The following is a 12,526-nucleotide window of genomic DNA, read 5'->3' as shown; positions in this document are numbered from 1 at the left end:
AAAAAAAAAAAAAAAAGGAGAGAGAGAGAGAGAGAAGGACGTTCTTCTGTGCCTTGGATGTTCCGGTCCGGGAAGGACAGCAAGTTGTGTGTTGCGCCCGGGACTCGGGAGAGACGGTGGCCGCTGTGCTTCAGCCATGTAAGTAAAGCACTCGGCTGCCCCACGGGCGTGGGTTCAGCTTCTTTCCCTCGGGCCCCCTCTGACCCGGACGCTGGAGTTGGGCTGGTCCCGGGCTCCAGACTTCGCGAGCTCGGCTGTTGTGCCGGCTCTGCCTGACTGCCGCGTCTGCTGTTGGCATTGGCCTCCGGGGGGTGCTGCCTTCCCATCCTTATCTCCTATTTTCTCCCAGAGCCGGCTGGAAAATGCCTCTTTCCCTCTTTTGGAATTGAGGGATCCTTGTGTGTCTTAATGGGTGGGGTGGAGGTGAGGCAATTGCAGGGGGCTGAATCTGGGCTTGTCTGGACAAGAGCTTCTCATCCCATATGGAGAAGAGGGCCCTCGCGCCCCACGCCACTCCCTGCTGGTCTTCAGAACCAACCTCTGGGCTGGGCTCAAAAAGAACTTCAGCCGCTGATCATAGTCGGCAAGATTTACAAAATTAAATGAATGAATGAATGAATGAATGAGTAAAAGAACCCTGAGTTCCCTTTGAATGATATACAGAATTGGAGATGGGGCATTGTGTGGGGGAAGAGACAAGTGGGGGCTAGGAATTTGTTATGGACCTCCAAAACTAGAGTTAGGAAGGTGGTGGGCTCTGTGCTTCTGGAATCATTTCTTTATGAAAAGTGTGGGAATGGTTGAGAAACTCGTTTTCAGTGTCAGGAGTGGAAGAAAATGCACGTGGAACCATTTGAATGACTGAGGTTTAATGGTGAGTGCTGAAAAGTGTGGATTACCTTTCATATTAGACAAGTGTTCTGCCACAGGAGTGGTTCCCGTGAAATTATTGGAACCAATGAATCAGAATAGCAGATGTGAAAATAAGACACACGCAGGTTTTCTTTTATACTAGAAGATAGTTATTAGGACTGAGGGAATTCTCAAATGCTACTGATTGAGTACTGGAAGTGTCCGATAATAATTGTGTCCAATGTCTGTGCTTAGATAGTCATAATGCTGGTTAAATTTATGGTATTCTGCAATTGTAAAAATATTATCCTAATTATTTTGATTGGGTTCATGCAGAAATAATACACCCTTAAAGGGACATGGAAAAGTTGCTATAAACTGTGAGCATGAACTTGCAAGCCAAATAAACAAACCACAGTGTAGTTCATTTTATTTTAATACCCTGAATTATGTTTAGTGCCAGTAAAAATGCTACATTACTTTTAATGTGAGTATATGAAATGAATTCACTGCTGTGGTAAATAGAATGCATTTCTTTAAGTAAATAGCTGTCAGAGTTCATTTGGGAGCATTTATACGAGATAAAGATGTGAAAACGCTTTCAGGTAGTTTGAAAAAGCTTGAGTTATAGGGCAGTTTATAGAAGAAATTAGTTCTTCCCACTTTTGAAGTATTGAGTCAAGTTTGGATATTCCTTCAACTGTAGGCCAACTGGATAGGCGTTATCAATTCTCTGAAAGTATTTAACTTTTCATATTTCCTATTGCTGTTTTCCAGGGACCATCATCCTTACTACAGAGGATGGGAAGTTGATGCCCAGTGAGATTGGAAGATCTGTTTTGTTCATAGACACTCTCCTGTGGATTCCCTGTGTTTTCTGGTGGTTTCACACCTTGACTCATTCCTGCAGTTCCAGAACGTTGACTTCAGGCCCTCATTGCCCTATTTGGTGAAAGATGGCATCCAGCCTGACTTGTACTGGGGTGATCTGGGCTCTGCTCTCTTTTCTTTGTGCTGCCACCTCCTGTGTGGGCTTCTTTATGCCTTACTGGCTCTGGGGATCACAGCTGGGCAAACCTGTGTCTTTCGGTACTTTCCGGAGGTGCTCGTATCCTGTGCATGATGAGAGTCGGCAGATGATGGTGATGGTGGAGGAATGCGGGCGCTATGCCTCCTTCCAGGGCATTCCCAGCGCAGAATGGAGGATCTGTACCATAGTGACGGGCCTGGGCTGTGGCCTGCTCCTCCTGGTGGCGCTCACCGCTCTCATGGGTTGCTGTGTGTCGGAGCTCATCTCCAGGACCGTGGGAAGAGTGGCTGGAGGAATTCAGTTTCTGGGGGGTAAGTGACCTGCTAAACTCAAATTGTTTACCAGAATCCCAAAGCCATGTTGAAAATTATATGTTTCATTTGTCTATTGAGATATTGGATTGGAATTCACAGGAGAAGTAGATATGGAATGGCTTTAGTGATAGACTGTCAAAATCAAAGATTTTTACTGGAATTGCTTCACAACTTCAAGGGCTCTTAATTTCTGTACATGCCTAGACATATATATATATATATATATATATATATATATATATATATACACACACACACATACATACACACCATGGGCCTGCTAACTACCATCTCGTGGGAGACAGTATCATCTACATTGTGTTGTAGTTGGGGAGTATGGATTTTATAGCTTCTTGCTCTTTTATGTACAACAATAGGCAATTGGATTATCTTTGTCATACTGGGAACTTCAGGTCTTTAGAAGTAAAGCTTTCCTAGAAAAGCACAAAGGGTTTTTGATTCAACATTGTCCTCATAAGCCTCCAAGACTCCTTGATGGGTCTCAAATCAACCCTTGCCCAGACATAAACCATATTTCTGAATAAATGTTATTATTTTAAACTAGAGAACAGTTTTATATTAACAACTATAAACTTAATTATACTACCAAGATAGCCATAGGCCTAATTACCATGTTAGGACTTAAATGTTCCTGGATGCTTTTGCTATGCGAAAAAATAGAAGAATACTGTATTTAACAAATGAGGTGTGCTTGTCCCAAATGGACTGGATAGTTTCACTCACACTGAAAAGGTTTGATTTTTACTTGGCTTTCCTCCAGAAAGTATTGCTTCAGTATCTCTGGTCATATGGTTCTAATTGCACTTTATATATTTTCCACTGTGGTTTTCACCTCCATTCTTCAACCTGACTGGCTGAACTTGTCTGATTTACAATCCACCCTGGTGAAATATGACAACCTCCATAGATAGTGCAGACTGAAGGGAAATGGGAAACCTGGAAAACTTATAAAATGTATTTGTAACCTCATGACAAAGTAGAAGTCTGTTATGCTCCCATTTGGTGTTCTCCTGTATTCTTTTAGCAAGAATACGGAAGAAGAAAAAGAAGCATTAATAATGCATAGTTCTGAGATAGCCAGTACATACTTGAGAACCCCAAATGGATTGTTTCAGATTATTTAATAGAAAATGTTCAAGTAACATTTCAAGGGTGTTTAAAATGCAAGTGGCAAAAATATTTGTGCTTTGGAATGAGAATTAGACATGTTTGCAGTTCTTCATTTCCTTCTTCTGAATTAACTTTTTGTTGTTGTTGTTCCTGTGCTTTTGCATCTTAGTCTGCCTAGAGGAAAGTTGAGGAACCTAAAAATTCAGTCCTTACTGCTTCAGTATTCAACACTAATAAAAATCTTGCCTGTCACGTGTGTATGTAGAGAAATATAATAAAACTATTAGGAAACATATAGAGGTTATCATTGAAATAAAAACTCAGTGTTCAAAACTTGTTCAGAGCACAGGTTTTTAGAATAGAACTAATGCCAGAAGCATTTTAAAAATTTTCTTTAAGAATAAACTGGGTTTGCTGTTTGTTTCACTTGGCTCTGGAAAAATGCTTAGGCAGTTTCATTTTCTCCTCTTATGGTAAATATTACTTTCCATTTTTTCTTCATTTTAGGGCAGAGACTGCTATTATTTCTGGCAGAATAGGAAAATGCTTACAAAGAGAAATCAGTTTTTATTGATTATCTTTAAACATATAATGAAGGAAGAAGACAACAGGAAGTAAATCTGACACCCATGAGATTTATGCTTCCCTCTCTGAGCTATGTATAGATTTTTTTTGAATTATATAGAGCTAAATGTTCTACTTTACAGAATACCCAAGGGACAGACAATTGGGAAAGTTATATGTATCTTAAAAGAAACCAGGTTTTTTCTTTGTCTATGCTTTTGGTGTACCCTGATTTGGTAAGAGTTACTCACCATAAACTAAGGTTATGATCTGTTATTAGCAGTTGATAATATTTTATTTCTCAAGTGTATATATGTATTTCTTATATCAGCAAACGGTAATTCTGGATGTAAAACCTAAGAGGGGTTTTCTTTTCTTTTTTTTTTGTTCTAATTAGTTGTACATGACAGTAGAATGCATTTGAACACATCATACATAAGTGGAGTCTAACTTCTCATTCATTTGGTTGTCATGTAATCATATACGTACATAGGGTCATAATGTCCAATTCATTCTACTATCATTCCTACTCCCATGTCCCCTCCCTTGGCTTCACTTCCTAGAGGGTTTTTCTGACTCTAACTTCTTGAGAGTACCAGTGAGTAAATATACCAATTACCAATGATAATGGTAACTTTAGAATTAAAAAAAAAAATAGCTTGAAATACATAACAGGTTTTGAAAATCTGTTATTAATCACTCTCAGGTAATAAGAGACCAGATGACAGAAGAAAACACTCCAAAAAGAATTTCTCTTATTGTTCATTTCGTAATTGTTTGAGTTTCTAGTCATTAAATCTTATGTGGTAAGTAATTTATTTTGTTACTTTTTTTTAATAAAATGGGTGAGTTTTATAAAGATCTCTGCAAAAATTCCAAACCAGTCAGTTCTGTGAATCTCATAGACTGCGTGTTTTAGAAATGTAATCAACATACAGGGAACTCTGCTGTGAGGCAGATTCTCTTACTAAAAATGATTCGCCCAGAAGGGTTATGTTTAGCTAAAGTGATGGTTGCTCCAAAAACAACAGGAAGCAGGAGAATGGCAAAATACAGAGGCATCCTGCTTAACCCCGCCTGCTGTATCTGGAGTTCGCACATATGGTGTAACATCAGGCAGTAAAACCCCTGCAGTACTTTGGAACAAGTTAAAGGACAAAATGTCAACCTTAATTTTGAATCTTCTTGCTATGGATGGCTAGAGGTAAAAATTTCACTTGTCAACTGATAGAACAACATAAAATGGGCTGGTTGTATATGGATGTTTGCTACCTGTCCTAGGAAAACTGAAGGAATCAAAGATGAGTGCAATTTCCTGTGGTCACTTGGACACAAACTTAATTTCTGCCATCTCTGTCTCATACTATAAGACACGTTTACATTATAATTTTTTAAAAATAGTAAGAGTTGAGTTCTACTTTCAATTGATTTTTTTTAAAAAAGGCATATAGAAAGACTTTGGAAAATATAATGTATGATGAAAGCGTTAACATGTATGTGATATGGCAAGGTTCCTCTGAGAACACAGAGGTGTTAAAGTTGTTTTTGTTCAACATAAAAGTATGCGCCTTCAAATACTGTTGTGCTCATTAAGGACTCCAACAGAACTTTAGAAAATTGATGGCAAACTCTCTGATGTAGTAGTAAAATGTTTTATTTACCTCTAAAGGAGACAGCAGGGATATTGTGAAGATATAGTAAATCTGTAATTTCTGTGAACTTGTGCTTGTGAATGTCAGTATCTGAATTTGTAGATTTCATCTTAAGAGTCTGCTGATGCTGAAATGAGGGAAAAAAAATCAAAGAAAGCCCCAAATTTCGACTGTTTAGTTTGGATGTGTGTTACCTACATGTATAAGAAGGGGGTGGGATGCTAGCCAGCAGCATAGTGTCTTTCCAGTTTAGACACTCCTCTGTTCTAAGAAACCAGGGGAGATCCTCTCCTCAACTAATTGATAGTTGAGTGCTGTTCATGACACTAATGAAGACAGAGTGTCTCTTGGAGCATCCTTTTCTCTGTGTGCTGAAAGCACCATGCCTTTCCAGGGTGCCCTCGCTGGAGGATCCCACCTGGGCCTGTCTTTCATTCTTTGGGGAGATTGCTCCAAACTCTCCTTCCTTTGCTGTACTTTAAGCCTGATCTGTCATCTGATATGTAGGTTATGCTTTCCTTTATATCCAGGCTCTCTGTCAAGTGACAGCTGAATAATAAGATAAATAATAAGTGTTGGCATATTAATGGGCATCCTGGCTTTCTAGTGATGGTGTCTCAACTGAAAGCAGTTGCTCTAATTTTAAGAAATTCTGGGATTTTTAGGATGTTGGGGAGGAGGCAAAGCTTTTTTTGCTCTTCTTTAGGTTAGGTCATATAGATTACTATTTGTGTTTTTAATCAGTTTGCTCTAAGCTATAATATGAGGTCCAGGTGAGTGATCTTTAAGTTCTAAGCCAAAGGGGTGTGTGTGTGTGTGTGTGTGTGTGTGTGTGTGTATAAAATAAATTACATATTAAATTTCCTTTTATCTACCATTCTCTTATACCAGAAACAAGATTTTATTGATGGAAACTAAAAATAAGACCCTATAACATTCTCTGTAGTTTGCATGCAGTGGTTTTTCAGTAAGGAATTACCAGTTGAAAAATAAGAAATCCATACAACAGACCATAGGGATGGGCCTTGATGGCCCCTGGCCAACTCGATGTAGCCATGTCCATTTAGGAAAAGCAGGATGATTAAACCAGGAGTGTGGCTTAGGAATCAGCTATTCTGAGCTCTGCTGCTAGGCAGGATGGCACTTAATTCAGCTCTGGCTAGTGAACATGTTTCCTGGTCCTAAGCATCTGTAGGGGAGAAGATGATTTTCTCTTGCTCAGTGGTAGGACTTTCTAGAACCATAGACTCACATCTTTTATCGCAACTGTGCACACTGATCATGCACAGAAAGAAGCTTGAGATGGAGCATAAACAATGTAGACCTGGGAGGCAGGCTTTGCCACCAGGAAAGAGTGGAAGGAAGCTGCATTGGGGACAAACACCAGCAAGCGAACCAACAGAGTTCATCTACTCCAAGTCTGGATTTCATAGAGGCAGGGATGGTGGCCAATTGATAATTTATAAAATCTAGAATGCCAAACTTTATATTTTCATACCTGATACTTTGTTTTCCCTAGTGCTGGTAAATCAAACCCAAGGCCTTGTGTATTCTAGACAAGCACTCTGCCACTGAGTGACATCCCCAGCCTGTGTGATAATGTTTTAAAATGACATTTTCAGATAATCATTGATAGCAGTTTTATTATTATTTTTACTTATTTTTTTCTAGAGGAACTTGTTTTCTAAGTTTTAACCTAGCAAGTTTTTGATGTCTTCCTATGAAGCTTCCAATTCTCCATATTCTGGTTCCCTACAGTATTCCTTTAATTTTCTAGTGGGCCTGGAAAAAATCACTAGAAAGCTTTATTCCCCATGGAGAATACAAGGTCCTGCCCCACAGAGTGTGTTGGGCAGGTCTGGGTGAGTGAGGCCCAGGTGGAGCACTTGAAATAAATTCCACTGGTGCTCTAGAGCCAGATGGTTGAAAGACCACATTTTGAGAAACAAATCCATGTCATCCCCTTTAAACCTCATGTTATATTATTATTATGGTATAGACTTACAAAACCAATAAGCTTTGAATGAATCATCAGACTTGTTACATCTGTAATAATTATTTTCATGGTGATGGGATTTGAGCTGGAGAACATCAGAATGGCTGTAGGAACAGATGCCTTAATACTGTGATTGGTTTCTTGCTGACTTTAAGTGATTTTCACCCATCTATATGCACTTATGAAGCAGAAGAACCAAATATTTTCCATGCTTAGAGGAAGACTGTATTTTGATTTGTGACTCAAGCTGTAGATGACAGGCTCCCACCACCATCCCAGGTGCTATGTTTTTACATCCTTCACCCTGAGACAATATCATGTTGTTGGTTCATGTTCAATTAGAGTGTTCTCAGATCCTTCATTTCTTTTCTTCCAAATGTACTCAGGTTTTTTTTTTTTTTTTCTATTTTAAGTCAATGGATTTTATTTCCTACCATTGAATCTCTTAAGTAGTAATAATGATAACAGTTCTTAAAAATGGTGGAATATAAAATTATCCATTGCTCTTGGACCTGTCATATTAACAACCCTGCAACCCTCCTCCCTACTGGAATTCTTTAAATTTTCTTTTTTTTTGACATGGTCCAATTCTCCACTTATTTTTTTTTTAAATATTTTTTTAGTCATAGATGAACACAATACCTTTGTTTATTTATTTATTTTTTATAATGGTAGTGCTGAGGATCATACCCAGTGCCTCACATGTGCTAGGCAAGCACTCTACCACTGAACCACAACCTCAGCCCCTCTCCATTTATTTTTGCAGGGTTCAGTCTTCCGAAAAGAGTTATTTGATTTTTTTTCACTTACTTTCCTTTGTTACCACCAGCTAACCCAGCCATAGTCAGAAATAAAGATTACTGAGGCCAGGGTTAGTATGGATAATTAGCCTTGTTAACCCATAGACTGCATATTGGTTAGTTGTCTTTAAAAAAAAATGTTGTTGTCAAGGAAATCAACTGATGAATGCAAATCCATAACCACTACCATAGAAAGAACTCAAAAAGCACTCAAGAGATCTTTACACTATTCTATATAGTATCACAAGATGCATAACATTTGCACTCCACACAAAGTTGTCATTGTACACCGACAGTATTTGAACTCTCCAGCTTGGCAAGGGTGTTTTACTGTGGGTGTTGGTTAAAATAAAGAAGAATAAAAGCATGAGTTCAAACCTTTTATTCCTGATGTCATTAAAACTGATCTTGTTGCTCTTTTAAAGTCATCCTCAAGTGTGTTCCGAGGAACGTTAGTCCTGGGTGTACCAATATGTATTGATAGGAAAAAGCAAAATGATATAGGGACAAGGAGATTTGAGAAATTCTTGGCTAGGGGAAGTTAAGAGCTTTCATTAGAGCAGAACTTGACACAGAGTCTTTGGTATGTTATGCAAATTGCCAATCTCCTGGGCAGAATGGGTTGAAATATAGTATTGTTTCCCTAACTTACTTGAGCCTAGCACCCTGAAGAGACCTATGAGTTAGTTTCCATTTCACTTCAGTGAAGCAGGTTATTCATTCTTTTTACAGATGAGAACACTGAAGTTCAAAGAGTGACCCCCAAAGTTATCCCTTTAGTTGATGAATATCTATGAATACTGTCACCATCACATTAAAGTGTTAATTAATCCTTCCTTATGTTATATTTAGAATATAAAATTTTTGACTGTTGTGGATACGAAGATAATAAGACTCTTAACATAAGTGGTGTTTTGTTATTGTTGTTCCCTCAGTTTTTGCTTCTGGTACAATGTGATATAATGAATTTTTGCCACTTTTCAAAAAGAATATTACAGTCTAATGTGAATAATGTAATGTGTGACAGAGTGGTCATTAAGGGAGAAAACGCAAACAAACAAACATACTGAATTTTAGAAAGCTTGGTAACAATCCTTTGTTAAGGTACAGATAATATTAATTCCAGAGGACACATCTCTTCCATAACCAAGCCAAAGACTTTGTATCGCTCTTTAAAAATCAAGAGTAATGTCCTATATTGCTAATGTTGATTAATAAATTACTATGATAGAAACAAATAGAACTTTTAAAGTTCTAGCTAGATCATAATGAAGGAGCTCAGGGATTTCTTGAGGGTTTATGGGTTTTGAATAGTTATTTTTAGAGGATAGTGCGGTTGGACACAGCATAGCCCAGGTCTAGCCATTGATGTTGCTGACTTATTATTGGGGAATTTGTCATCTTTTCTTTTGCTTATATGATAGAGATCATTCCAGCTAGTAATTTGCTCTCAGAATTCAGTAGTTTTCCACAACTGACCTGCTTATCTCTGTAGTAAATATTTACCCTCCATGTGTCTCAAATTTTTAATAAGTGGACAAAATCTGGTATCTTAATATACCAAAGCATGTGTAAAAATGTTGTTAAATTTAAAAATGAAATTCTATTTTACGGGTCTCTAGTTTTTCTTGTCTTATCTTTTAGTAGGACTCTAAGGAACTATAGCATATTTTTATTTCTAGATCTATAGTGATGAGACTAGTAAATGACACCTGATATGTTAAATTAATGTTTGATGCATTATTTAGTTTAAATTACTTTTCAATGACACTTGTATCTATAGGGGGCAACCTTATTCTTCTGTATCTCACAGGAACATTTCTTCTATACCTCACAGGAATATTTCAAACGTGAAATAAAATAATGCTGTTAATGTGATGACACTAAACAATATCCCTTTAACTGACGTCCCTGTATAATGTTAGTTCTTTGAAAAAAGTATTCTATATATGTTTAAATGATGCTGCATAATACCATGGTTCCATCTCCAAGCACATTTTAATAGTTCAGAACAATTTTGCAACAAATATATCATCTTAATTTTAACATTGTGTTTCACAAACTTACTTGGGAATGTCAAGGTTCCATTTACCTGTAATATGCATTGCTTGCTATCTCTGAGTTAATGGTTGGTAGAATAAACACTGGGAAATGTTCAGTTAAATATGTTGTGATTCCAGAAGATTGGAATGGGCTTATGAGCATTTGCTTATTAAGAGCCTATTATGGGGCTGTGGATATAGCTCAGTTGTTAGAGTGCTTGCCTTGCATGCACAAGGGCCTGGGTTCAATCCGCATCACCGTAAACAAACAAGCACATTATGTCAAATAATGTAATAAAAATAGGGATGTTGTTGAGATAAAACTTGGGATATGGTTTATACTATTGCAAAGCTTATAGTCTTATGGAGGGAACCAACAAGTGAAGTATAATTATAGTCTGAAGGACTCCTAATGCATCACACACACTTCCATGCTTCATTGCAGATGGAGATCAGATGACTCACTCAGCAACCTTATGTGGTATGTCCCTTTCCTTTTCCATTCTGTTTTTCCCCTACTTGGTTGTGTAGCTCAAAGGACTGCATTCCCCATGACATCAGCATCTGAGCAAATTTAGCCCGAGGGGGGCACTTTGGAGGTGAGAGGCAGGGAGAGGGCAAGTTATTCCTCCCACTTCGGCTCTTCCTTGGGCAATAATGGTAGGCAGGAGGTGTCTCTCCTTCTAGAAACCCTACCCATCATCCCAAATTCCATCAGAAATCACTGACATGATCCTACCTTAATTGGATGGCTGGTTCCTCTAGTTACTAGTAATGCTGTCTTTCTTATGTTAATTTCTTATGTTAAATTCTCTATGTTGAAATACCTTGGATGGTTTCTGCTTCCCTGGGCAGACCCTGGCTGAATTACAACACAAATTTCAAATTCATATCTCAGCCAAGTAGAGGATTATATCCTCCTTGAACTTTGTGTGTGTGTGTGTGTGTGTGTGTATCTGTGTGTGTAGACAAAAATCATTAAAGTTTAGTCTAGGAGTTCCTAAAGCACAGTGAAATATGAATGAATGCTGCGTATGTTCAGGGGAGAAGCGCCATTCTCTCTGTGAAGGCTCCAGTGCAGAGATGCTAGCTGAGCTGGGGCTCATATGCTGGAGGCCCCCTGGGCCTTGGGGAAGAAGAATACCAAGTCCTCAAAGCCAAGGGATTATAAGAAGATCTGATTTGAGGTCAGGGAATGGCCACAGATTGACCACAGGATGGTCATTTATTAACATGTTCATAATTGAAAACTGCAGTCACTTACATATTATAAATGAATCATATAGTTGTGAAACCCAATAGATGACTGTCATAGCTAATGTTAGTCATGTTATAGCTCTGTATTAAAGCAAAGAAAATAAAGAAACTAGTTACCTCTTGATTTTTCTCTATGAGTTAACATTCATGTCATGTAAAAGCCAATTGCATCAAAGGTCACGAAGCACAAAGTGTTCTTCTGTCATCCCAGTGTAATTTGTAGTTCCCATATATTTGTCACATTGAGTCTTTGAAGAAAAAAAAGAAGTAATGTGCCTTTAAGCTCTAAAATATTTTGATTCTGTGATTAAATGGAATCTTCATTTGAGTCTCCTTGGTGAAACTGTGTGAGCATGGCTTTTTTAGTTGTCTGTGCAGCTGTTCCTCTAAGCTCTGGTGACTGTATTAAAACACATGCCTTGCCCAGTGCCATGGCGCATGCCTGGAATCCCAGAGGCTCAGGAGGCTGAGGCAGGAGGAGCGCCAGTTCACAGCCAGCCTCAGCAGCAGTAAGGTGCTAAACAACTCAGTGAGATCCTGGCTCTATATAAAATACAAAATAGGGCTGGTGATGTGGCTCCATGGTCAAGTGCCCCTGAGTTCAATCCTAGGTACCAAACCCCTCCCCAAACAAACAAACAACAACAACAACAAAAACACCAAACCAAACCAAACCAAACCAAACACCTCAAAAAAACAAAAAAACACATGCCCCAAAGTTGTGGTGAGATGACCCATATTGTCCTTTCAGTACTCCACTAATATACCTTCTGTGTGGATGGCAGATCACAGTGGGTAATGCTGGGTGAAACTAGGCACACATAGCAAGCACTGGGTCTACATAGGACCATAGCATTTTTTTTTTTTTTTTTTTTTTTTTTTTTTTTT

The 12,526-nt window shown here is 38.3% G+C and overlaps 1 protein-coding gene across 2 annotated transcripts in view; it reads left to right on the top strand.

The window, feature by feature from the left end:
- The window catches only part of Lhfpl6 (LHFPL tetraspan subfamily member 6), a 242,413-nt gene continuing 229,887 nt past the window's right edge, over positions 1-12,526 (top strand). The window contains exons 1-2 of one of the 2 annotated variants that reach the window (XM_048800874.1): positions 1-138; positions 1,630-2,193. In XM_048800874.1, the coding sequence (XP_048656831.1) occupies positions 1,809-2,193 (385 nt within the window). In that variant the 5' untranslated portion in view covers positions 1-138; positions 1,630-1,808. Of the gene's footprint in view, positions 139-512; positions 875-1,629; positions 2,194-12,526 lie in introns of those variants that run through there. The other variant, XM_048800873.1, reaches the window with a different exon arrangement.

The sequence above is a fragment of the Marmota marmota genome, unplaced genomic scaffold (assembly GCF_001458135.2).
Source record: "Marmota marmota marmota unplaced genomic scaffold, marMar, whole genome shotgun sequence".
Lineage (NCBI taxonomy): Eukaryota > Metazoa > Chordata > Mammalia > Rodentia > Sciuridae > Marmota > Marmota marmota.
Note: the sequence above shows the minus strand (reverse complement) of the source record. Positions and strands in the feature narration are given on the sequence as shown.